General features: G+C 48.7%; 1 protein-coding gene across 2 annotated transcripts in view; it reads right to left on the reverse strand.

Moving 5' to 3' along the window:
* PIP4K2C (phosphatidylinositol-5-phosphate 4-kinase type 2 gamma) overlaps positions 1 to 27,016 on the reverse strand; it is a 100,847-nt gene that overhangs the window by 15,463 nt on the left and 58,368 nt on the right. For both annotated transcript variants that reach the window (XM_040340903.1, XM_040340902.1), the window contains exons 7-8: positions 16,555 to 16,668; positions 12,535 to 12,787 (exon numbers count right to left, since the gene is read on the reverse strand). In XM_040340903.1, coding sequence (XP_040196837.1) covers positions 12,535 to 12,787; positions 16,555 to 16,668 — 367 coding nt within the window. The remainder of the gene's footprint in view (positions 1 to 12,534; positions 12,788 to 16,554; positions 16,669 to 27,016) is intronic.

The raw sequence follows: 27,016 nt of genomic DNA on the forward strand, positions 1-27,016 counted from the left end.
ACACTTACCTGCTCCAGCGTTCCAGGGGCTCCGCTCCTCCCCCCCCCCTCCACGGCCGGCGTCTTGATTTCAACTGTGGGCACCCGGCCGTGACAGCTTTCGGCTTCATGGCCGGGCACCCACTGCGCATGCGCGAGCGGCACGGCCAGGCGCCGTCTGATTGGACAGGAGATCGCCTAGGACCTGTGACGTGTCCTAGGCGATCGCCTACAGGGAGGGGCAGCTGTAGGCGATTAAGCTTAATCGCCTAACCAGCCTCTCGGTGGAAGGAGGAAGTGGGACAGGAAGTCCCACTCCTCCTGAAGCCCCCACACCCCCCCAAAAAAATTACATGCCAAATGTGGCATGTAAGGGGGTGAGGAGTGGGATAAGCGGAAGTTCCAATTTTGGGTGTAACTCCGCTTTAACATCCAAAGTATGGAATTATTCTTCTTTCCCGATGGAATGGAGCAAAACGTATGAAGTATTCCCCGAGCTCGATTTTGGACCGAAGCGACCTTCGGTAAAAAATTAGGATCGGTCTTAAACAATTCGGCCTGCAAAAATGGAAAAAAATGGCTCCCTGATTGACAGGGCTTGAAGCTCACCATTTCTTCAAGCTGTCGTTATAGCAAAAAAAAAAAAAAAAAACAGTTTATAAAAGTAACCAGTCTCAGGGAGGCCAAATTAAGGGGTTTAAATGGTTCCCTGGTCAGGGCCTGTAGAACAATCGATAAGTCCCACTTTGGACAGCTTCTGATCCCTAACGGTCTGGACCAGGCAAGGGCCTTGAAGATCCTGATCACTAGGGGTACTGACGAGATTAATTTTTCCAAAAATAACCCCAGCACAACAACTTAACTTTAAGGGTACTGACTGCTAAGCCCTAATCCACTCCTCCTTGCAGGAATTCTAAAATAGAAGAAATATAATTTTAAGGATCTGCTGGATGCAGTACACCAGGAGTTGAAAACTTTCCAAACTTTGGAATAAAATTTCTCTGGTAACACTTTCTTCTAGATAGGAGGGCAGCAACCAATCTATCGGAAAACCCCTTCTTCCTTAGGAGCTGCTCGTCAGAAGCCAAGCTGTGAGCTTTAGCTTTGCTACTTCCTGGTGAAGGGACCTTGTATCAACAGGTCTTGTCTCAACGGAAGGTGCCAATACGTTTCGAGTTGCATCTGGGGAAGGGATGTAAACCAAGCTATCTTGGGCATTTTCCTGAGTTGCGAAGAGAGACACTTTTGGTTGCCCCCATTTCTTCACGATCATATGGAAGATTTCTGGGTTAAATCTTCACTCTGCCTTGTACACCTGGTTTCTGCTGAGGAGGTCCGCTACCCTGTTTAGAGACTCTTAGATGGGCCACAGACAAGGATAGAATATGGAGCTATGCCCATCTTAGAATACTTCCTGCTAGGCACTGAAGAGCTCTGCTTCTGGTGCCCCCTGTCAGACAGAACCTTTATACGAAGTCCTGGCACTTCTCTGGCAAACGTTAGCAAAGCCATTTCTATTGCTTTTAGTTCCCTCCAAATCAAGGATCTTACTGCTTCTCTTGTGGACCATGAGCTCTCATGTCAGCGCCCCAACCCCAGGAGCTAGCATCCATTGTTAACCTTAACTGGACCGAGAAGGACCATAACAGACCTGGTGAAAATCCTTGTCTGGTTCTTCCACCACCAAAGACTTCTTTTCACCGAGGTGGGGATCCTCACTATCGAATCTTGCTGTTGATCCCAGACTTTTAACAAGAAACTGTGCAGGGGTCTGAAGTGAAGTCTTGTCCACTGAATTGCAGGTATGGAAGAGGTCAGAGTTCCCAATGCTGGCATGACCTTCCTGATGGACAGGAGTTGATTGGACTGCAACAATGACACTACTTACACCAGCTTTTTCTCCTTTTGTTCCACCGAGTTGATCGGGTACCCCAAGAATAACACCTGTGAGGGAATCAGATTTGACTTCTGGAGGTTTAAGATCCAACTTTTGAACTCTAGGTAGGGCACGAGCTCTGACCAAGTTTTTCTAAAGCTTTTCTCTGGTTGGAGAAAAAAAAAACAGGTCGTCCAGATAAGGAATCACTGAGATTCCTTCTAGACACAAAGGTGCCATTGCTTCGGCCATTACCTTTGTGAACACTCTTGGGGACGATGACAGACCAAAATGGGAGTGCTCTGAACTGCAGATGTACCACCTTTTTCCTTACTTTCAGTGCCAACCTCAGATATTTTTTGGGACCTGAAAGCAAAAGGTCATGTAGGCATCCTGTAAGTCTATTGATGCCATGTAGCACCCTTAGTTCAGGAGGCTTTTGACTGCGAAAATTGAATCCATCCAAAATATTCTGTACAGATCGATTTAGCTTCTTGAGATTTAGGATGAGATAGAACTTGCCTGATGGTTTCTGAACGAGGAAAAAGTGTGAGTAGAACCCTTGGAAGAACTCCCCAGAGAGTCCTTGTTCCGGTCCCTACAAGGATCTCCGTTCATGGATTAGGGACTTCACTTCATGGTGAGAGCCTTGGCTGGATCCCTTGGGGCGTTTATCACCAAGAAGCTTTTTGCAGGTTCCTCCATGAATTCGATCACATCTCCCTGGGAGAGCATGTTTAGAATAAATTGGTTTGGTGTAATGCCTCTCCACTGCGGAAAAAACTCCTGGAGTCTTCCTCCGACTAGGATGAAGGAGTCACTGCGACTTTCCGGAAGTCAGAGGAAGCTTGAAGAGCACTCCACTCCTACCTTTGGGCTTCTGGAAAGACAATGGTTTCCCTTTTCCTTGCGTTTTACCTTCCTGCTGAACTTTGAGGCCGAAAAAAATGCTTACATGTCTTCAACTGCTTCTTGACTGGAAATTATTTTTATTTCCAGATCTGAAAAAAACAGCAAATTCCCTGTCAATATATACACACACACACACACACACACACACACACACACACACACACCTCGCTCGAATTTTTTTTAATACTGTATAGCCAGCTTTAGGCTTGGAACTGGAGGGGAAAAAGTGACTTCTCAGCCTCAAAAGTAGGAGATCTGAGGAAACATATCCACAAAGCCATTCTGATAATAGTGCAAGGCCACAGGTAACAGTTTTAGCAGGGCCAGCTTTAAGGCAGGGCAAAAGGGGAAGCTGCCCTGGGCCCTGTCATTGTTGTGGGGCCCAAAGCAGCGGCCTCATACTTGCCAACTATCCCAGTTCAAATTCCCTTGTCTCTTGAAGTTTTAGTCTTTCGCTGTGTCCTGATATCTCAGTGTGAAGTGCCGCTACTAATGCTGCCCAGCTCTGCCCTATTGTAGTGTACAGATGACTCACCTGCAGACCCTGTGTTTACATATAAATAACCATCATTCATATGTAAACAGGAGAATTCATATGTCAATAGCGGCAGCATTCATATGTACATAGTTTAGGCCAGCGGCATTCATATACAGTAGGTGACCGCGATATTGTGTCAATCTCGCTCCCTTTCTCGTTGAGATTGACCACCTACGAGCCCCGTCGCGGGAGCCAGTGCCGAGCCGGCTCGCCGCGATGGGATAAAACCGTCATAGAAGGGACGGGAATCCGACTTGGATTCCTGCCAATTCTAGCCGCAGCATTTGGTATGAATCATGAGGGGGAACTCCACGCCAAATTTTAAATAAAAAACTGGCATGGGTTCCCCCCCCCAGGGGCATAAAAGGCCCTTAGGTCTGGTATGAATTGTAAGGAAAACCCCCTACGCCGAAAAAACGGCGCGGGGGTTCCCCACAATCCATACCATACTCGTATCCAAGCACGCCGCCCGGCCGCATGCCCTCAACATGGGTGGTTGGGTGCTCTGGGGCAGGGGGGCGCCCTGAGGCCCCCCCACCCCAAAGCACCCTGTCCCCATGTTGATAAGGACAGGGCCTCTTCCCGACAACCCTGGCCGTCGGGGTCTGCGGGCGGGGGGCTTATCGGAATCTGGGAGCCCCCTTTAAGTATATATATATATATATATATATATATATATATATATATATATATATATATATATATATATATACACACACACACACACACATACACACACACACACACACACACACATACACACACACACACACATACACATATATATATATACACACACACACACACACACACACACACACATCAGGGTTCGACAAAATGCGGGCGTCCGGTCGCAATTGCGACAAGAAATAGTGACCAGGCGCCCGGTAATTACCGGCCGGCGCGGCCCGACGCGCTCGCGAGGTGGGGGCGCATGGAGACACAGGATACCCCATCCTGTGTCTCCGTGCCCCCACCGCGCGAACACGGCAGGCCTGCGCCTGGCCGGTAATTGAGGCCACGACTTTGCGCCCTTCTGCAGGCCTAAGCTTCCTTCTGTGATCTGGCGCCATCTTGTGGTGGCCGTTGGCATGACAATTAAACCAGCAATTCTAATGTATTTTTTCACTGCCATCTCTTTCCCTCTAATTAGAGCCCCCAAACATATATATTTTTTATTCTAACACTCTAGAGAATAAAAAAGAGATTTTTAATACAGCTTACCTGTAAAATCTTTTTCTTGGAGTACATCACGGGACACAGAGCGGCATTCATTACTATATGGGTTATATGGAGTACCTTCAGGTGTAGACACTGGCAATCTCAAACAGGAAATGCCCCTCCCTATATAACCCCCTCCCATAGGAGGAGTACCTCAGTTTTGTAGCAAGCAGTATGCCTCCCAAAATGGTCCTCAAAAAAGAGGGGTGGGAGCTCTGTGTCCCGTGATGTACTCCAAGAAAAAGATTTTACAGGTAAGCTGTATTAAAAATCTCTTTTTCTTTATCGTACATCACGGGACACAGAGCGGCATTCATTACTATATGGGATGTCCCAAAGCAATGCTTACAATGAGGGGAGGGAGAACATCTCCAAGACAAAAGGATTTAATTTAGAGATATACTCAAATCATAATAAATCCAACTTAGTTGAGAAAAATAATTTTAAATTTTAAATTTAACTCAAAAAAGAGGAGCCCCCGGAATCCGAGGGTCTCAAACTGCAGCCTGCAGCACTGCCTGCCCGAAGGCAGTATCAGTATTCCTTCTTACGTCCAACTTGTAGAATTTTGTAAACGTGTGGACAGAAGACCAGGTTGCCGCCTTGCAAACTTGAGCCATAGAGATCTGGTGGTGTGCTGCCCAGGAGGCGCCCATGGCTCTAGTAGAATGAGCCTTTAATGATACTGGAGGAGGCAACCCTTTCAAGCCGTAGGCCTGAGTGATTAATTGCTTAATCCACCTAGAAATGGTGGACTTTGCAGCTGCCTGCCCCTTCTTGGGCCCATCCGGTAGAATGAACAGCACATCTGTTTTCCGGATCTTCTTTGTAGCTTTAAGATAGGCCTTCATGGCCCTGACAATATCCAAGGTATGCAGCAACCCTTCCTTTCTGGAAGTAGGTTTAGGGAAGAAGGATGGTAATACCAAATCCTGGTTCAAATGAAAACTGGATATGACCTTCGGTAGGAAGGATGAGGGCGGAGAACGACCCTGTCCTTATGAAAAACAAGATATGGTTCCTTACAGGATAAGGCCGCTAGCTCCGAAACTCTTCTTGCGGAAACTATGGCAACCAAAAATACTAACTTCCTTGTCAGTAGAACCAAAGGAATTTCAGCCAACGGCTCAAACGGTTGTTTCTGTAAACTTGACAGAACAAGATTTAAATCCCACGGACAAAGCGGGGATTTAACTGGAGGTCTAATACGTAAGACCCCTTGAAGGAAGGTCTTAACCAGCGAGTGGGTGGCCAGCGGCCGCTGAAACCACACTGACAGAGCAGAAATCTGTCCTTTGATTGTGCTTAATGCCAATCCTTTATCCACTCCTAGCTGGAGAAAACTTAATACTCTATCGATGGTAAATTTGCGAGAAAGCCATCGCTTGGACTCACACCAGCCTACATAGGCCTTCCAGACCCTGTAATAAATCACCCTAGAGACCGGTTTCCTGGCTCTGATTAGGGTAGAGACTACTTTCTGAGACAGACCTCTACCCCTGAGAATCAGGGATTCAGCTTCCAGGCCGTCAAATTTAGATGCCGTAAGGCAGGGTGGAGGATCGGACCTTGCGATAGCAGGTCTGGCCGTAGAGGAAGAGTCCAAGGGTCTCCCACTACCATCTTTAGGATGAGTGAGTACCATGCCCTTCTGGGCCATGCTGGAGCTACCAGGATGACTGGTATGTGTTCCACCCGGATCCTGCGCAGCAGGCGGGGTAGTAACTGGAGCGGGGGAAACGCATAAAGAAGTTTGAACTGATGCCAAGGGCAAACCAACGCATCGGTTCCGCAGGCCATCGGATCCCTTGAGCGGGATATGAACCTGTCTAGTTTCTTGTTGAGTCTCGATGCCATGATATCCACGTCCGGCACTCCCTATCTTTGGCAGAGTGCTTGAAAGACTTGTGGATGCAGAGACCATTCCCCCGGCCATAGAGTCTGGCGGCTTAAGAAGTCCGCCTGAAAGTTGTCCACTCCTGGAATGAATATTGCCGATATGCAGGGCACATGCGCCTCTGCCCATAGGAGAATCAAGCTCACCTCTCTCTGAGCGGCTTGACTCCTGGTTCCCCCTTGGTGATTTATGTATGCCACGGCCGTGGCATTGTCTGATTGAATTCTCACCGGGAACCCCTGCAATTTTGACGTCCAAGCCCTGAGGGCTAGTCGAGCAGCTCTGAGCTCCAAGATGTTGATGGGCAACTGCTTCTCTGGCTTTGCCCAAGTACCTTGGCGAGTGCAACCATCCAAAATTGCTCCCCAGCCCGTCAGGCTGGCATCTGTGGTCACTATCTTCCAAGCCACTGGGCTGAAAGACTTCCCCTTCAGTAGATTCTGAGGGTCTAACCACCAACACAGACTTTGTCGGACTCTTGATAAGAGCGGCAACGGGATATCCAAGGCCTGTGGCCTTCTGCTCCATGCTGACAGGATGGCTGCCTGTAGGATGCGAGTGCTTAGAACCAGTAGGATTAATTCCTTGATGGCTTTTACCTTCCTCAGAGGTAGGAACACTCCTTGTTGTTCTGTGTCTAATCTAATGCCGAGATATTCCAACTGCCTTGTGGGCTGGAAAGCTGACTTTTCTCGATTTAGGACCCAGCCGAACCTCTCGAGGTATTGGACCGTGAGGGCCACTGCTCGCTCCAAGCCGGGAGACGAGTGGTCTATGACTAGGAGGTCGTCCAGGTATGCTAGGATCGTGACCCCTTGGATCCTTAGCTTGGCTAGGATCGGAGCTAGGACCTTCGTGAACACCCGGGGGGCCGTAGCCAACCCGAAGGGAAGCGCCACGAATTGGAAGTGACGCGAAGCCACCATGAAGCGTAGATATCTTTGATGTGGCTGATAAATTGGAACATGAAGGTAGGCATCCTTTATGTCTATGGACGCCATGAAGTCGTCCTTCTGGAGTGTGGCAGCTGCTGACCGCACGGATTCCATCCGAAATGAGCGGATCTTTAGATATGCATTTACCATCTTTAGGTCCAAAATTGGCCTGACATCTCCATTGGATTTTGGGATGATGAATAGGTTGGAGTAGAAACCCAGCCCCTGTTCCAGGACTGGTACCTCTACTATTACTTCCTGGGAAAGTAGATGATCTAATGCCGATCTTAATGCGGCTCCCTTTTCCGGATCGTTTGGAATCCTCGACTTCTGGAAATGAGGAGGAGGAAACCTTAGGAAATCTAATTTGTAGCCTGTGGCCACGGAAGACCGTACCCACTCGTCGGGAATGCTGGCTTCCCAAATCTCTGAAAAGAGTCGCAGCCTTCCCCCCACCTTCGTGGGTGGGGGCGCCCCTTCATAAGGTTGGCTTGGGGGCTGGTTTTGCTGGTTTGCGAAACCACTGCCTTTTGCCTCTAACAGCCTGTCCTTGTGATTTGCTGTTGAAGCCGAAGTTTGCTTTTGCAGGAGGCCGTCGATACTGCTTGGCATTAGAGGGCCCCTGCCCAGGGGAATACTGTCGTTTAAACGCAGGCCCCTGAACCTTCTTCTTAGTTGGCAAGAGAGTACTCTTGCCGTTTGAAATGGTCTGAATGTATTTATCTAGGTCTTCTCCGAAGAGTCGTCCTCCATGGAAGGGGAACCCTACCAGGAGCTTCTTGCATGGGGGCTCAGCCTCCCAGCTTTTTAACCATAAGAGTCTTCTCATATGGATAAGGGATAACGATAAACGTGACGCTTGCTGGATAGAATCCTTGATTGCGTCTACCGTAAAACATATGGCCTTAGGGACATCCGAAAATTCTTCTGCCTGCTGGGCAGGAATAAGTTTAAGCATCTGCTTAAATTGATCCGATAATGCTTGAGCGACCCCAATCGCAGCCACAGCTGGCTGTACTACTGCCCCTGCAGTAGTGAAGGAGTTCTTAAGTAGTGCTTCCAAGCGCTTATCAACTGGATCCTTGAACACCTGTATGTTTTCTACAGGGCATGTTAACGATTTGTTAACACATGAGATGGCTGCGTCCACTGCAGGAGTAGCCCATCTTTTGGAAAATTTTTCTTCCATAGGATATAGGACAGAGAACTTCTTAGGTGGTAAGAAGATCTTATCTGGCTTGTTCCAATCTTGGAACAAAACTCCCTCTAATAGAGGATGGATCGGAAACACAGCATTGCTTTGAGGCGCCCTCAGTGAGCCCAAAGCTGAAACCGTCGATACCTGGAGATCTGGTACTGGCAAGTTGAATGCCCTATGGACCAAGTCCGACAATCCTTGAATCCACCAGCTCTCCCTCAGGGAGACTGCCCCAGACTCCTCTGTATCCGGATCCTCGATCCCTGAACCTACTTGGTCCTTGTCCAAGAGGTCGTCCAATTCCCCTGAGGAAAGGACCTCCTCTTCTGAGGGTCCGCGCTCGGGCGACGGAGATCTATTCCGCTTACTGCCCCGCATAGCTGCGGCTATCATTTTACCCATGCTTTTCTGCATCTCTTTTAAAGAGGTGAGTAATACCTCCTCCGTGACCATCTTAGGGTTGGACTGACCCGCGTCAGCTCCAGCCCCAGATCCCGATGGCCCCAAGGCTCCCTGTGGGGAAAGCAGCGGCATAGCTTTGTCCGAGACCTCAGACTCTCTGGGGGAATCCCCACCTCTTGTACCCTTGTTTTTTGATGCCATGGTACAATACCGAGGTACACCTGCTACTTATTGGTACCTGGGACTTATAAATAGTTAAATGCCCAAACACCTGTTTGGGGGATAAAAAAATGCTTCCTCTCCCCTAGATGACACTTTTTTTTTTTTTTTTTTTTTTTTTTTCAAAAAAAAAATCTTTTTTTTTTTTTTTTTTTTTTTTCAAATCTAGGAAAGAAAAAACATTCTGTCCCCCTGAGTAGTATTGCAAGAAAAACTATGAGATGGAAAAGAAACAGCCTATTCCTAGGCTTGAAAACAGTCTTTCTGAAGACTGCAATATTCTTTCTGGCCACTGTGTGTCCTCGGCGCCCCGTGCTTGCCGTTCTGGTCTTTCCTCCTCAGTTCCAAAGTATTGAATGAGCTATATGGAACAAACAAGGAAGGGCCGCCCCTTCCTTAAGCCACTGACCCGCCCTTCCCCCCCAGCAATCTCAAACAGGAAATGCCCCTCCCGACAGGGGGGGGGTGGGGTTGGGAGGAAGGGACCTCTCTGCTCCAGCAAACTGCAGCCTGCAGCCTGGAACCATGAGGAGGTCAGCGTTTTGCCTGCTTTGCAGGCCGTGAGGAGGAAGACTGAATGGAGCATCGCCTGGAGGCTTGCAGGTAAGCACAGCTCTCTGACACACACATATACTTTTATATCACACAGGCCCCACTCAATGCTTTTCCAACACTACAAGGGAGGTCACATCTTATGGGGAATAATACATATAGAGCCATTCTATCTTTATGATATGTGACTAGTTTGCCAGATGCAGTGCATAACTTTAGGCATGTCCCCTGTGACCCCCCAGAAAAAACCTGCTAAGAACCAAGTTCCGCAAGTTTTCCCCTCACTTACCTGCTCCATGCCGCAGGACTTTGCCAAGCAAGAGGCCCAATCTTCCCCCATCTCGGTGGGGATGTCTAGACCTTCAGGCCCTGGGTTCCTATGAAGGATCCACTGTCCTGGGCCCATATAGCACTCTGGCAACAGAAACATTAGGCACCCAAAGGTTTCTAAGTTCTGGGCCCAGGGTCCAGCTCTCTAAAAAGAAAAGCATTATGGGCTATACCCCAAGGGTTTGGGGTCCGGTTACTGACCACTTTAGCGCTGAGGCTTTTTTGGACAGAACCGGTTAGCTCACCTAATCCCAAGGATGTGGAGGCAAGCTAAACCATGACTAACACCTAAGACACTGGCGGAAAAACTGAGGTACTCCTCCTATGGGAGGGGGTTATATAGGGAGGGGCATTTCCTGTTTGAGATTGCCAGTGTCTACACCTGAAGGTACTCCATATAACCCATATAGTAATGAATGCCGCTCTGTGTCCCGTGATGTACGATAAAGAAATCCCCATAGGCGATGTTTAAAAAATTCTAAAGGGTTGCTTGTTTTGAGTTACAGAGGAGGTCTAGGGCTAGAATTATTTCTCTCGCTCTACCAATCGCGGCGATACCTCACATGTGTGGTTTGAATATCATTTACATATGCGGGCGCTACTCACGTATGCGTTTGCTTCTGCGCGCAAGCTTGGCGGGACGGGGAGCGTTTTCTGGCTCCTAACTTTTTTAGCTGGCTCCTAGATTCCAAGCAAATTTGTCAAACCCTGAAAATGATGTCTTCTTCCTCTAACAGCCACTTGAAAAAGGAGCGCGCTGGTCTTTTCCGTGCGCCGGCTCTGAAACGCGTTGTGGTCCCCCTCAGCCACCGTCCGACCTGACGTCACGCAACAGCTGACGAATCCATTGCCCAGCAGCGGCACAACAACCAGGACTCAGCCGTCTCTCTCCCCGGCTCTCTCCGGCTGCCCAGCTCTGACGCTTTGCGGACTGTCTGCTACAGATGCACGCCAGCCTCCACGACTGCACCATATTATTATGATGTAAGTGCTGGATATATATTTTTATGTTTTAAATTAAAAGCAGTATACTCAGAGGCGCTTCCCTCTTTTTGTCTTTCTTCCTCTAACAGCAGTCATCTTTGAGTACCAACACATTTTAGATTCTTAAAGCGACTGTAAAGTCTCTCTTTTGTTTTTTTAATAGTGCCCCCACAGCAAGCAGTTTGCTATGGGGGCATCCGAGCCGAGCTGCAGCTCCAGGTGTCCATTCAGACACGGTGCGATCGTTCGGCCCGCCCCCTCTCCACTTATTGGCTAACTGACTGATCGAGAGCAGAGGGAGCCAATAATGCCGCTGCTGTGTCTCAGCCAATCAGGAGGGAAAGTCCCAGACGGCTGAGGGACTCATGGACATCGCTGGACAGAGATGGGGCTCAGGTAAGTATTAGGGGGTGCTGGGGAGGCTGCTACACACAGAAGGCTCATCTTCATGCACAGAATGCATGAAGATGAAAAACCTTCTGCATTTACAACTCCTTTTACACAGCACCTTAAAATGTCAGGGTCTATTAATGGAAAGTGCTATTAGAGCTTGCTAGGTTGCCCTGTTGCCACAACACTTCCACTATCCATGTCTTCATGGTGGTAGACAAAGTCACTTACCATATACTGTTCACCAAAAAGAAAAGTAAAAGGCAAAGAAAAATATAGGGGTATATACACAGCAACCCTGAAAGCTCTGGTTTGCAAAGTCCTTTGCAGAACACCCCAGATTTCCAGCTACTGGCGAGCTCTGCAAAGAAAATGGGTGAAAGAACCTGAACTTCCACAATACTCAGAGCATTGGATACCTCATCTCTAAACTCTTCCAAAATCCTGTTTTAAGGTTAAGGTGTGGGTGTGCAGTTCTCCATTACATGCACATTTCCTCATGTTGTTGCCTTAAAATTGCTGCACATGCTAAAAAAAAAAAAAACACTGGAGATCCTGCCAAAAATTTAGTCACCTCCCAACTTTCTTTAGTGGGATGACAACAGTGCAATGAAATCCCAAGCAGTGCTGTCAATCCTGTCTTGTGAGACACACAGAAGACACTACTTGCTTTGAGGTCTCACTTATCCGATCAAAACCTCTAATAATGGATGAAATGCTCCTATGATGATTATACAATACTTCACAAACGAAAAGCAAAATACAGCTCCAACTGCTGACTTGATAGAATACAAAACAATTATATTATGCAATATTGAATCACCACCTGAGAAAAAATCTATTCATTCTTATGCATTCTGCTTTTTCACTAGATCACAATAGTTCAATTAATGATGGCGTGAAAACACAGTAATACCACTACTTCTTTACCATACCATTGTCAGGAGACGCATAGGATGGAACCCCATTTTATTTTTAAATACTACCAAGGGATTAAGGTGGTGTCAAGTCCAGCTTATCACTTCCTATGGCACCCTCTCCTAATGAGAGAAATATCCCATAAAACCAAAATCATGAGTATCAGAAAGAAAAGCAGACTTACCATCAGAGCTTTTGACTGCATATACATCAATGTAAGGGTCAAATTCTCCAGGGCCCAGAGGTTTATGCGAGTTCAGGTATCCTGCAATTCCTTCTGGGGAAGTCCCATAAGAACCAACAGCGACGTATTGTCCTGGACCCTCCGTTTCAGCATCCTCTTCGTCCATCTCTTCTTCCTCCTCTTGCTCTGCTCTGGAGACATCATGGATTCCCAGCAGCAGACTATAGTCCATGATTTTTAATTGCACTAGAAACTAAGCACACAATTATCTAATCATCACATTTCCATAAGAAAAGCTGGCTTTTCATCAAGGGCAAACCAAAAATGCTTTTTTCTGTTTTGGGTGTGGTCCAGCTATGAACAATCCCTTGCCAGTATTTACTGCCGTTTTCCACCACCTTCAATACAGCCCTGATAAGCTGTCTCTAAAACCCTTATATACCCAGTGAAGTGACTGGCCTCAGCTGATACACATACAGAAGAGAAGGCGCCTCCAAGTTTACAAAAAAAAGCTTTAATAACTTATAGGTGAACAGCATCCACTTACATTAAAATATTGAAGATCCGGCATGTAGATCCTGTAACTGATCCCTAGACTGGCATCCTATCGCGCTGGATGTTATGGCTGATATTTGCTCTTGTCCCCACTCTGTGTAGCACCGCCCATAGAGCAGCACAGGCTGCTGGTGCAGTTACACTGTTGAGAACGAGGCATGGAGCGCAGCGTGAGTCGCGATGACGTCACTAGAATGCAACAACGTTTCGGAGCTAGCGCTTGTGATTGGCTAAGCGCGCTCCTTTTTCAAGCATGGGAGCGGTGTATACACTTCTCCCAAACCATGACAAAGATGCTGCTTGCAGGACTTTTCAGAAAGTCCCGCAAGCGCACCGCCCCAGTGTGAAAGTCACACTGAAATTAATGGTGAGGCGGTTTTCAGGCGTTGGAGGCCATTTCCAATGCTAAAATGCCTGAAAACCGCCTCAGTGTGAAAGCAGCCTAAACATTTACCACAGTCTAAAGCTAGAGGGGAAATAGTCTATTGAGGACATCTACACTATATGGCCAAAAGTATTATGCTTCTTGCCTTTACACGCACATGAACTTAAATGGCATCCCAGTCTTGGTTCGTAGGGTTCAATAATGAGTTGGCCCAACCTTTGCAGCTATAACAGCTTCAACTCTTCTGGGAAGGCCGCCCACAAGGTTTAGGAGTGTGTCTATTGGAATGTTTGACCATTCTTCCAGGAGCACATTTGTGAAGTCAGGCATGGATGTTGGAGAGAAGGACTGGCTCGCAGTCTCGGCTCCAATTTATCCCAAAAGTGTTTTATCGGGTTGAGGTCAGGACGAGGATGAAGGAACTTGACTGGCCTGCAAAGAGTCCTGACCTCAACCCAATAGAACCCCTTTGGGATTACTTATAGTTGAGACTGCAAGCCAGAACTAAGGGGTCAAGCCCAACCTCTGAAAAACCACCCCACACCATAATCCACCCTGCACCAAATAATGTGGACCATGGCACAAAGAAAGGACGATAAAGCCATGGATGAGAGAGTTTGGGGTGGAGGAACTTGACTGGCATGCACAGAGTCCTGACCTCAACCCAATAGAACACCTTTGGGATGAATTTGAGCGGAAACTGAGAGCCAGGCCTTCTCATCCACCTGACCTCACAAGTGCGCTTCTGGAAGAATGGTCAAACATTCCCATAGACACAATCCTAAACCTTGTGGGTGGCCTTCCCAGAAGAGTTGAAGCTGTTATAGCTGCAAAGGGTGGGCCAACTCAATATTGAACCCTACGGACTAAGACCCTACGGACACAACACTGCTGGCAATATAGTGAACTATGGTGTCAGCTGTCAAAATCCCCCTCTTTAAAGATACTCCACTTAATAGTTACATAGTCAGGTTAAAAAGATAAGTCCATGTAGTTCAACCAACAAAGTGATGATCCAGAAGTTGTGAAAAACCTGACAGGCATTCTAAATCTGCACAAATGAAACCCCCAAAAACAGTTTTATGAAAAATGGTTAAAGCGGTGGTTCCCCCTTAAAAACAACTTTTTTTTATTCCACTGCTCCCCCACATTCCATCACGATTAATGCTCTTAATATTTTTTTCCTGCTGTACATACCTGGGTACAGCATATTCACCCGTCCATCCGGGTTGCGAGTCCCGCGGGAGTGGGCGTTCCTCACAGGCTGTTGATTGACGTTTTGCCCAAAAACGAGCTCTCCCCCCGTCGCGTAAGCCGCGTCACGATTGGCGAAAGGAGCCGAACGGCGATGCGCATGCGCAGTATAGCGCCGACTCGCCGTTCGGCTCCTTTCGCCAATCGTGACGCGGCTTACGCGACGGGGGGAGAGCTCGTTTTTGGGCAAAACGTCAATCAACAGCCTGTGAGGAACGCCCACTCCCGCGGGACTCGCAACCCGGATGCACGGGTGAAGATGCTGTACTAAGGTATGTACAGCAGGAAAAAAATATTAAGAGCATTAATCGTGATGGAATGTGGGGGGGCAGTGGAATAAAAAAATGTTGTTTTTAAGGGGGAACCACCGCTTTAAATCGCCTGCAGCTCTCAAAATGGGTAGCAAAGAAGATATTTCTAGGCGAAACAAGACTTTAGGTCCACAATAGATGGGAGCCACAGCTAAATGTATTTAATTTTTTTTTTTTTCTTCTAAATGTATTTAGATAAATGAAAGCCGATCGCCAATCACCACAGACATCTTTGGATCATTAAAGCGGGAGTTCACCCGAAAAAAAAAATTTAACATTCGATTGGGCCTAATTACGGGAAGCAAAATCGGGTGTTTTGATTAAAACCAATGCAGTACTTACCTTTTTTGAGATAGATGTTCTCCCGCCGCTTCCGGGTATGGTCTTCGGGACAGGGCGTTCCTATTTGATTGACAGCCTTCCGACGCTCACATACAGCGTGTCACGAGTTGCCGAACATCGGTGCGGCGCCTGCGCACCGACGTTCGGCTACTTTCGGAAACTGGTGACGCGCTGTATGCGACGGTCGGAAGGCTGTCAAAATAGGAACGCCCAGTCCCGCAGCCCAAGTACCGCTTTGATTTTAATCAAAACACCCGATTCCGCTTACCGTAATTAGGCCCAATCTAATGTTAAAAATTCATTTTTTGGGTGAACCTCCACTTTAAAGAGGAAGTAAACCCTAATGGGTTTTACTTCCTTCTTATTTCCCTGCAAAAGGTAAAGCATAATGGGCTACTATGCATCGCATACATCACTTACCTGAAACCGAAGCCTGCAATGTCACCAATGTTCCCAGTGGCAGCGAACATGGACCCTTTAGAAATGGCATGAGCTCTTTCTAAAGTGTGCCATAGACATCAGTGCATGGCTTTATTTTAAATATCTCCTAAACCGTGGAGGTTTAAGAGATATTTCCAAAACCTACAGGTAAGCCTTAATACAGGCTTACCTGTAGGTAAAAGTGGTTGTACAGCGTGTACAACCACTTTAAGTTAAAAAAGTGGTTAGCGTGGAAAGCATTTATCCAGTTCTCCATTACCAGTGCAAAAAAGCCCATAGGCAGGATCACAGAATACATATTGCACATATCCGCTATAAAAAAATAGGTGCTATCCCAGTGTAATTTTAACTACAATTTATTTAGTAACATTGCTACATTTTTGTTATTTTGTAACAATAATTCCACTGCATAGTAACGTGATAAAAAAAAAAATGTGACCGTTGCATTTTGTAACAGAAACGTCAGATTTTCACTTTCAATGATGATGGTAAACATGACAGGGAGGACGAACGAACCTTCCTAACTGGGACACAGACAGCAAGAAAACCTAATGTGTCCTAATAATTTTTCACTGTATCCAATGAATCACCTCAAGTATCGCTGTAACCATAGTGTGTGCTGTAAAAGGCCATTAAGTAAACATACAAAATACATAACCAGTTAATTGATTTAACTTTTATGCTAAATGCCACAAATACTATTAAAAACACCAAATCAAAGGGTTCAGCTACCTCAACATCACGTTTCAGTTTCTCCATGAATGTCTTCTTCTGCTCTTCATCAACATACACTTTCTGACTCTTGTTTAAGAAATCCATGTCTTTCAGAGTTGGCAACTCTTTAATCTGAAGGTTTAAAAAATAAATTTAAGGGTCAGTCCATTTTAAATTGGCACTTCAGTATTATGCAGAGATTCATGAACTGAATCATCCTACAGTCTTCTATTACAGCAAAATTAGACAAATACATTGAAAAGAGATCTCTACATGATAATCTTAGTAGGACCTGGGACCTGAGGACTAGCATCCCAAAGCCAGATTTCCCAAGGGACAAAAATCTGTTGGGTGGCTGTGTTTCAGCATGGACTGAAATAATATATACAGCTAATTAATGCTTTTAAAATAGCATCATCTTAAACTGATTATCTACTTAACCCTTTTACTGCCAGGCCCTGTGCTCCATCTTGTACACTCAAGAGGCCAGATCATTTTTGCAATTTTTAATTTGCTTTTTTATTTTTCACTTATAGCTTTCAGCGTTTGTAAAAGTCTGTACAAACTAGAGGTTGACCAATATGGGTTTTTCTCTAGGCGATATATGATGCCAATTTTTTTTCCCCCCTTCATCTCATAAAATCAGACCCCTTTCACACTGGGCATTTACAGGCGCTATTTTTAGCCGAAAAGCGCCTGAAAAAGTGCCTGCAAACAGCTCCCCTGCAGTCTCAGTGTGAAAGCCCGAGTGCTTTCACACTGAGGCGGTGCGCTGGCAGGACGTTAAAAAAAAGAAAAAATAAATAGGATTTTTGTACTCACCGTAAAATCCATTTCTCTGAGTTCATGGACAGACACAGCAGCCTTTGACCTTAGGGTTATTCACCTTCCTTCCAGGAGAGTTAGGCAGAAAAACATCACTTTAAGTGTTAACAACACTTTCCTCATTACAGCTCCTCCCAGGGGGCGTGGTCCCCCAGGTATAACATACACTCTGCCTCAGCAGCTCCAGTTCATAACAAGCAGTACAAACAAAGAGAGGTGGGTGCTGTGTCTGTCCATGAACTCAGAGAAATGGATTTTACGGTGAGTACAAAAATCCTATTTTCTCTTCCGTTCATGGACGGACACAGCATCCTTTGACCTTAGGGACATCCCCAGTGTCAAAAAATTAGAGGGGTGGGAAAACAACACAGCAAACCAAGCTACACCCCAAACAAAACCGGAGTTACTAAACGGAGGAACTCCAACCTTAAACTGCCGCCTATAACACCTCGAGGCCGAAGGAGGCATCTGAAGATGCACTCACATCCACCTTGTAAAACTTTGAGAAGGTGTGGATTGACGATCAGGTCGCTGCCTTACACACCTGTAACACAGAGGCTTGATGACGGAAAGCCCAAGAGGCACCGATCGCCCTGGTCGAATGCGCCGTAACCTGAAAGGGAGGCGCCCGCCCCTTCAGGGCATAGGCCTGAAGCACAACCTGTCTGATCCACCTAGAAATGGTGGTCAACGAGACCGCCAGACCTTTTTTAGGGCCGTTCACCGACACGAACAGCGAGTCTGACTTCCGGAACGGAGCCGTAGCAGATAAGTACACACGTAGGGCCCGAACCACATCCAGGGAATGTAAAGTGGCCTCCTTAGGGTTCATCGGCCGAGGACATAAGGATGGTAACACAATGTCCTCATTAATGTGAAGAGCCGAAACCACCTTCGGGACAAAAGACGGCTGCGGCCGCAGTACCCCCTTATCCTCATGGATGACCAAGTAAGGAGCCTTGCAGGACAAGGCCGCCAGTTCAGACACCCGTCTGATCGATGTAAGCGCCACCAGAAAAACCACCTTCTGGGACAGAGTCAACAAAGGGATCTTTCGAATGTCCTCAAAGGGAGCGTCTTGAAGCACCGAGAGGACCAAATTCAAGTCCCTTGGGGGCAGTGGAGGGCGCACAGGAGGGGCCACACTTCGGACCCCCTGCACAAACGTACGCACCAAAGAGTGCGCTGCCAAGGGTCGCTAAAAGTAGACAGCAAGAGCCAAAATCTGACTCTTAACCGTACTTAAGGCGAGAGCCTGGTCCACTCCCCGCTGTAAGAACAGCAGAATCCAGGACACCACGTATGTACGGGGGTGCCATCTCATCTCCTCACACAGAGATGTAGGCTTTCCACATACAATGGTAAATCTTCCTTGAAGTAGACTTCCGTGCATGCAGCATGGTAGAAACCACGAGCCTGATAGGCCCCGGTCCTTCAGCACCTGGCTCTCAACAGCCACGCTGTTAAAGCCAGCGACTGTAAAGCAGGGTGGAAGATCGTACCAGGAGCGGCGCGGCCAATTTGGGGCGATCAGGATTGTTGCAATCCCTTCGGCTTCCACTCTGTGCAGCAGGCGAGGAAGAAGCTTCAGAGGAGGGAAGGCGTAAATTAGGCGATGGTGACCCCAAGGTGCCACCAATGCGTCTGCCCACGGGTCCTTTGACCTGGCCACGAACAGTGGCACCTTCCGATTGAGACGGGATGCTAGAAGGTCCACGTCTGGAGTGCCCCATTTTCGGCACAGAGCCTGAAACACCTCCGGGTGAAGTGACCACTCTCCTTGGTTTAGTGTTTGGCGACTTAGGTAGTCGGCTTGCCGATTCTGTACTCCTGGAATGTACACGGCCGATAGAGCCGGAACGGACCTTTCGGCCCACCGAAGGATGTGCGCGACCTCCGTCGCTGCAGCGGAGCTCCGTGTGCCTCCCTGATTATTGACGTATGCCACGGCCGTGGCGTTGTCGGACTGGATCCTGACCGGTCGGCCCTACAGATCCAGGAACCACCTGGCAAGGCGCAGCTTGATTGCTCGGAGCTCCAGTACATTGATTGGAAGGCAGGACTCCTGAGTCCAGCGCCCCTGGTGCCCCAAACGCCCCCCAACCGGAGAGGCTGGCATCCATCATGACCACTGTCCAATGGCATGGCAGAAACGACTTCCCGGTCCGAAGCACCGGAGACGTCAGCCACCACACCAGGGAAGACTTGACCAAATGACTCAACTGAATCTGGTAATCCAGAGATGAAGGGAGCTTGTCCCAACGTGACAGAATTTCCTTCTGTAGCACTCGGGTGTGAAATTAGGCATACGGAACTGCCTCGAAAGAGGCCACCATTAGACCCAGAACCCTCATTCAGAATCAAAGAGATGACCACTTCTGGGTCGACAACTGCTGCACCGCCGATTGCAGTGTCTGAAGTTTCTCTGTTGGGAGAAAAACTCTCGCCTCCGCGGAATCCAGGACTAGCCCCAGGTATTCCAGTCGCTGAGACGGAACTAACACTGACTTCTGGATATTCAGAAGCCAGCCGAACTCTTGGAGAGTCTGACACGTGATAGACACGTCCTCTTCTAATTCTGAGCCTGAGGAAGCTCTCAGGAGAAGGTCGTCCAGATATCCCACGATAGCGATCCTTCGCTGCCTCAGCAGGGCTAGTATCGTGGCGAGCACCTTGGTGAAAACCCGGGGTGCCGATGCCAGGCAGAACGGGAGGGCCACAAATTGAAAATGGTCCTCCCTGATCGCAAAGCGCAGAAACTTCTGGTGCTTTGTGCATATGGGAACAAGCTCTGCTATCACCAAGCGAATCTACTCCATCCTGAATTTTTGCACTTTGACAAAACAATTGAGGGCCTTGAGGTCCAAGATTGGACGGACCCCTTTCTTCTTGGGGACTACAAACAGATTGGAGTAAAACCCCTGAAACCGTTCCATCGAGAGAACTGGCACAATCACTCCCCTGACCAGAAGATCCTGGACAGCCCCTGACAGATCCTTCCGGCGATCCGGAGGAAGCTGGAGGTTGGAAGGAAAAAAACTGTTTGGTGGACAAGAGAGAAACTCGATCTTGTACCCCGAGGAAACTACTTCGCAAACCTAACAATCGGAAAGAAGAGACCTCCACCAAGCCGCGAATTCGCGAAGTAGGCCCCCCACCCGAGACACGGGCGGGGGCAGACCTTCATGCGGAAGCAGGTTTGTCCGCAGGCTTGCGGTACCAGGTGCGTTTCTGCCCTGCAGCGGGGGTCTTAGCACCTTGAAAACTTTTTCCTGCCGCACTGGGCGGGCGAAAAAAACGCCTGGGGGGTAGTAAAGGAGGGCCCTTGCTTACGGCGAGGCTCCTTGCCTTCCCAGAAAAGCAGGGAGGCCTTTATGGGAATCTTTAAGAGGCATAGAGGGAATCCAAATTTTCTAAAAGGGGTAGTAGCGGAGAGATAATCCTTTTCCCTTGCATGTTTTGGAGCAGACAATAAGGAAGGGAGGACAGTGGACAAGGTCTTGACTATAGTGCAAGACTGAGACTATCTTCAGGAGAAAGAAGGTCTCAAGAAAACTTTGTCCTTGTGCACCACCAAGCAAGGGAGAACAAGGCCATCAACTGAGAAGCTGGTGAAAGCCATAAGAAAGGCACCCTGATGGGCAAGGCGAGCCAAAGAAATATCCCTATTAGGTTAAAAAGGGAGCCTCTTTAGAGCCAAATTAACTAGACTGAAATCCCAAGGCAATATACACAGGGGGAGAAATATGTGCTATTCCCTGAAAAAAGACCAGAGAGTAAGAGGCCCAGGGTCTGTTAGAACAGCCAATTCCGAAACATATCCCTCAATTGTGCCCAAGTATTAGCCAGGCTAGACTAGAGGAAGGACAGTAGGTCTAGGTTACAGTTCCTTGACTTACATTATAGTGTAATGTTCAGCTTTACTAGAAGTTGACCTCCTAGCCTTCAAGAGTGTAGGGAAATTTTAATCTGAAAGGCCCTTGTCCCTCGGCAATGTGGCTTCAACAGCCATGCCATGCCATGGAATTTAGGGCTTGATCTAAGCTTTAATGCCCCCCTTCCCCTTCTAACTCCTGTTTTACCTACCTATTTTAAGGGAGCTCCAGTCTGGTCACATGGTCAGCAACCAGTGGAAGCTTCAGGAGAGAAGAGGGACAGCCAACAATGAATGCCCCATCGTAAACCTATGGGTGACACCATCCAGGCATTTCAGCCATTGTCAGCACACTCTCCTCTTCCTTGAAGCGGTCTGCTGGGGAGATATTTGACTGGACCAGAGAGCCCTGAGAATAGGTACACAAACATATTCCTTCTACAGGGTAGTTCTAATTGGAGTTAGAAGGGGGGGGGGCGGCAGTTTTAGGCTTGGTTAGAGCCTGGAATCCCACTTTAAAGCTTCATTCACATGGTACATACTAAAGCATATGCCCCAAGAGGGCTGTGCATCTGTTGAATCCCACTAACGTCATCTGGGATACAGCAAATGCACGGACATAGACACTACTCCCAAAATCAGACATATGTGCAGGTGCACAGCCCCAAACACAGACAATTAGAGTAGCATCTGCGTCCTGCCAGCCTCTGCCACCCAATTGACATCAATGTGACTGGCTGCATAGGGATGCACAAACACCTACTACTCCATGCAGGAAAACACAGCCCTCCACGGGGGTACGGTTTAGTACTCCCTCATGTGAATAAGACCTAACTCAACTTCACTTCCTTTAGAGCTGCATGACTTTTGGGTGTCTTCTTGGTGAATGATGTAGGCTACGGCTGAGGCATTGTTGGAATGGACTGTCAGTGGGTACCTACTCAATAGGGAAGGTCCACGTGCTGATCGCCTATTCCAAGACGCAGATACCGCATAAGAGGCGGAAAAAGGAATTTGAAGACTTGAAGGAGCAAGTTGAGTTTTCAAAAGCAGAATGGGCCAAAAATCTTCTATTAGGGAACTATAAAGAAGTTCAAGTAAAACTTGAAAACACTCTGCTGGTACAGGGCTAATGACCCTTTCATACAAAAGCTGTTGAACAGAGCAAGTATTTTCTCCCAGCACGGCAGGGAAGAAGACAAGTTGGTGAGCATGAACAGGGGGAAAAGGAAAGTCCAAAACGCCCATTTGTAGCTCTTAGAAATTACTTTGGACCCAGGTATCTGAAATGTTCCGAGACCAAAAGACAGAGAGATGTACCCCACCTTAGCGATGTGGAGACACCCTTTAATGTGTGTAAGCCTTGGATCCTGCCTTAGTTGCTTTGGAAGGCCTCGTCTCCTTATAAAAGTATGTTCCGTACTTAGACATACCATTGGAAGAGGGGAACAAAAAGGAACTTACTTCCTAACTTAAGGAGTGCGTCAGAACCAGAAGCTGTTAACTGTTACTCCAAATCCAGAAAGGAAAAAGCAGGGCATGCAAGTGCACCAACCTCCCCAAGCATGAGGTGGCGCATTTGCAGAGGACGGTTTGGGCAGGCAAAAATAGGATTTTTGTACTCACCGTAAAATCCATTTCTCTGAGTTCATGGACGGACACAGCAGCCTTTGACCTTAGGGTTATATCCGCTTCCTTCCAGGAGAGTTAGGCAGAAATACAGCACTTAAAGTGTTAACAACTTTTCTTCAGTGCAGCTCCTCCCAGGGGGCGTGGATACCCGGGTATAACCCACACCCTGCTCTAGCAGCCTCAGTTCATAACAAGCAGTACAAACAAAGGAGGGGTGGGTGCTGTGTCCGTCCATAAACTCAGAGAAATGGATTTTACGGTGAGTACAAAAATCCTATTTTCTCTTCCGTTCATGGACGGACACAGCAGCCTTTGTCCTTAGGGACGTCCCCAAGCAGGGTCAAAAAATTTGAGGGGTGGGAAAACAAACACAGCAAACCAAACTTCACCCCAAACAAAACCGGAGTTACTCAACGGAGGAACTCCAACCTTAAATTGCCGCCTGTAACACCCTGCGGCCGAAGGAGGCATCAGAAGATGCACTCACATCCACCTTGTAAAACTTTAAAAAAGTGTGGACCGACGACCAGGTCGCTGCCTTACACACCTGCAACACAGAGGCTTGATGTCGGAAAGCCCAAGAGGCACCGATCACCCTGGTCGAATGCGCCGTGACCCGAAAAAGGAGGCGTCCGCCCCTTCAGGGCATAGGCCTAAAGCAAGACTGCCAGGCCCTTTCTAGGACCAGTCACCGACACGAACAGTGAGTCCGACTTCCGGAATGGAGCCGTCGCCAATAAGTACACTCGAAGGGCCCGAACCACATCCAGGGAATGTAAAGTGGCCTCCTTCTGGTTCTTCGGCTGAGGACATAAGGATGGAAGAACAATGTCCTCATTAATGTGAAAAGCCGAAACGACCTTTGGGAGAAAAGAAGGCTGCGGACGCAGCACTACCTTATCCTTTTTAATGAATGACCAAGTAGGGGGCCTTGCAGGACAAGGCTGCCAGTTCAGACACCCGTCTGATTGAGGTAATTGCTACCAGAAAAACCACCTTCTGTGACAGAGTCAACAAGGGGATCTCCCAAATGTCCTCAAAAGGGAGCTTGTTGAAGCACCGAGAGGACCAAATTCAAGTCCCATGGGGGCAGTGGAGGGCGCACCGGAGGGGCCACATGCCGGACCCCCTGCACAAACGTGCGTATCAAGGAGTGCGCTGCCAAGGGTCGCTGAAAGTAAACAGCCAGAGCAGAAATCTGACTCTTGACCATACTTAAGGCGAGAGCCTGTTCCACTCCCTGCTGTAGAAACAGTAGAATCTGGGACACCACGTATGTACAGAGGTGCCACTTCATCTCCTCACACAGAGATGTAGGCCTTCCACGTACGATGGTAAATTCTCCTAGAAGTAGACTTCCGCACACGCAGCATGGTAGAAACCACCGAGCCCGATAGGCCCCGGTCCTTCAACACCTGACTTTCAACAGCCACGCCGTTAAAGCCAGCGACTGTAAAGCAGGATGGAAGACCGGACCCTGCGACAGAAGATCTTCTCTCAGGGGTAGACGCCAGGGGACGTCTGCCACCAGACGTACCAGGAGCGGCGCGGCCAATCTGGGGCGATCAGGATTGTTGGAATCCCTTCAGCTTCCACCCTGCGCAGCAGGCGAGGAAGAAGCTTCAGAAGAGGGAAGGCGTAGATTAGACGATAGTGACCCCAAGGTGCTACCAACGCGTCCGCCCACGGGTCCCTTGACCTGGCCACGAACCGTGGCACCCTCCGATTGAGACGGGACGCTAGAAGGTCCACGTCTGGAGTGCCCCACTTTCGGCACAGACTCAGAAATACCTCCGGGTGTAGAGACCACACGGTCGCTGCAGCTGAGCTCCTTGTGCCTCCCTGATGATTGACGTACGCCACGGCCGTGGCGTTGTCGGACTGGATCCTGACCGGTCGGCCCTGCAGATCCAGGGACCACCTGGCAAGGCAGAGCTTGATTGCTCGGAGCTCCAGAATATTGATCGGTAGGCGGGACTCCTCCTGAGTCCAAGGCCCCTGGGCTGACTGGATGCCCCAAACGCCCCCCCAACCGCAGAGGCTGGCATCCGTCATGACCACTGTCCAGCGGCACGGCAGAAAAGACTTCCCGGTTCGGAGACATCAGCCACCACACCAGGGAAGACTTGACCAGATGTCTCAACTGAATCTGGTAATCCAGAGAAGACGGGAGCTTGTCCCAACGTGACAGAATTTCCTTCTGTAGCTCCCTGGTGTGGAATTGGGCATACGGGACCGCCTCGAAAGAGCCCAACATCAGACCCAGAACTCTCATGCAGAATCGAAGAGACGACCACTTCTGGGTCGACAACTGCTTTACTGCAGATTGCAGGGTCTTCAGTTTCTCCGTCGGGAGAAAAACTCTCGCCTCCGCGGAATCCAGGACTAGTCCCAGGTATTCCAGCTCCTGGGACGGAACTAACACTGACTTCTGGATATTCAGAAGCCAGCCGAACTCTTGGAGAGTCTGACACGTGATAGACACGTCCTCTTCTAATTCTGAGCCTGAGGAAGCTCGCAGGAGAAGGTCGTCCAGATATCCCACGAAAGCGATCCCTGAGGGCAGACCTTCATGCGGAAGCAGGCTTGTACGAAGGCGTTGGGCTTGCGGTACCTTTCGGTCAGAGTCTGACACCAGAGTCCCGGCCAAAACCAGCCTCACAGCCGAACCCACTACAGTGAAGAGGGAGCGGGCCACAGCCTCCACTCTCCTATCAGCAGGGTCCTTAAATGCAGGAGCCCCTTCCACAGGCAACGTGGTGGCCTTGCTCAATCTGGACACGGGAGGGTTCACAGACGGAGGAGAGACACACTTTTTCAAAAAGTCCTCCTCAAAGGGATAATGGGTTGCAAAGTTTTTTGGAACGGCAAAAACTTTTTGCGGCGTATCCCATGCCTTGTACAACAATTTGTCCAAATAAGGAACACAAGGAAACACTTTTGCGGTGCGTGACAGTTTGCGGAACCCAAAAGGGACTGGCACATCAGGTGCCTCCGTCACATCCTCAAGTTTCTGAGTATCACGCACCGCAGAAATAAGAGCTCCAACAAATTCCTTCTCAGCAACTGACGCTGAAGCAGAGCCATCGTCACTGTCCGCGTGGGTTAAGCCCGCATCATCTGACATTACAGAACCAGAGGCAGAAGCAATAGCAGGGCCTGATCCCGTGTCAGAGACATCCCCAGAAGCAGGCTCAGGGAGGGGGCACTTTTAACCCCCCTTCTGGCCACTAGCCGCTTCAAACCTGGCGAGAAACGCCTCCAGGACAGCCGACATTGCCTCAACAGATGTGGCAGGGGGAGGGGCATCAAGGGTTACCTCAGGCATTGCTGGGGCAGAAGTACCTGGTTCAGGCTACATAATGCCCCACCGCTGTGTCACCCTGAACTGCAAGGCAGAACCACCCACCGGTCACCTCCTGGCAGCTACAACAGAGGTAGAGGCCCCCAGGGAACTCACCACCCCACCCGGTTCAGCGTGAGCTGAGGTGTGCACTAAAACTGGCTGCGCTGCGTCTGCCACCTCAGGGAGATTTGCGGTCTTTTTGCAGCGCTAAAACGATCGCACGAGGCCAATAGAAATCCAAGATGGCCGCCGTATGAGGAAAAAACACCATAGGACTACAGGAAAATGGTCGCCGAGCCATATAAACCGCGACCACGGCAAAATGGCGGCCGTTGCGCAGTTTACAATACCCATAGTGACACAGCACCCAGCGCAGCACACACAAACCTGTATGTAAAACACACACAGCCCTCGCTATACACACCGGTCCCGTGGTAATAAAGAAAACCCCCCCTCACAGCTGCTACCCAAACGGGGAAGGAGGGAGAGGAAATAAGGGAGAGGAAAGCAGGGTGAACCCTCAGTCGACCTCCCAGGGGAAAATTCCAGCCATACCACCTTACCTGAGCAAGGTGCCACTACTTACCCATCCTGCGACCACCGGCTGGAGGCATCCCAGACAGAACCAACGTCCACTAACGGCATGGCTGTCGGCCACATATTAAGCCCCCCCCCCCCTAAATTCCAGCTCTACTATGTAACAATATAGCATTATTGTACTACTTTTGCAAAACACTTTCCTCGTGGTCTTCATGAATGGTTCCAAACACAGAGACATTACTTCTGCCTTACTTCCTGGGCAG

Source organism: Rana temporaria, chromosome 2 (assembly GCF_905171775.1).
Source record: "Rana temporaria chromosome 2, aRanTem1.1, whole genome shotgun sequence".
In the NCBI taxonomy this organism is placed as follows: Eukaryota; Metazoa; Chordata; class Amphibia; order Anura; family Ranidae; genus Rana; species Rana temporaria.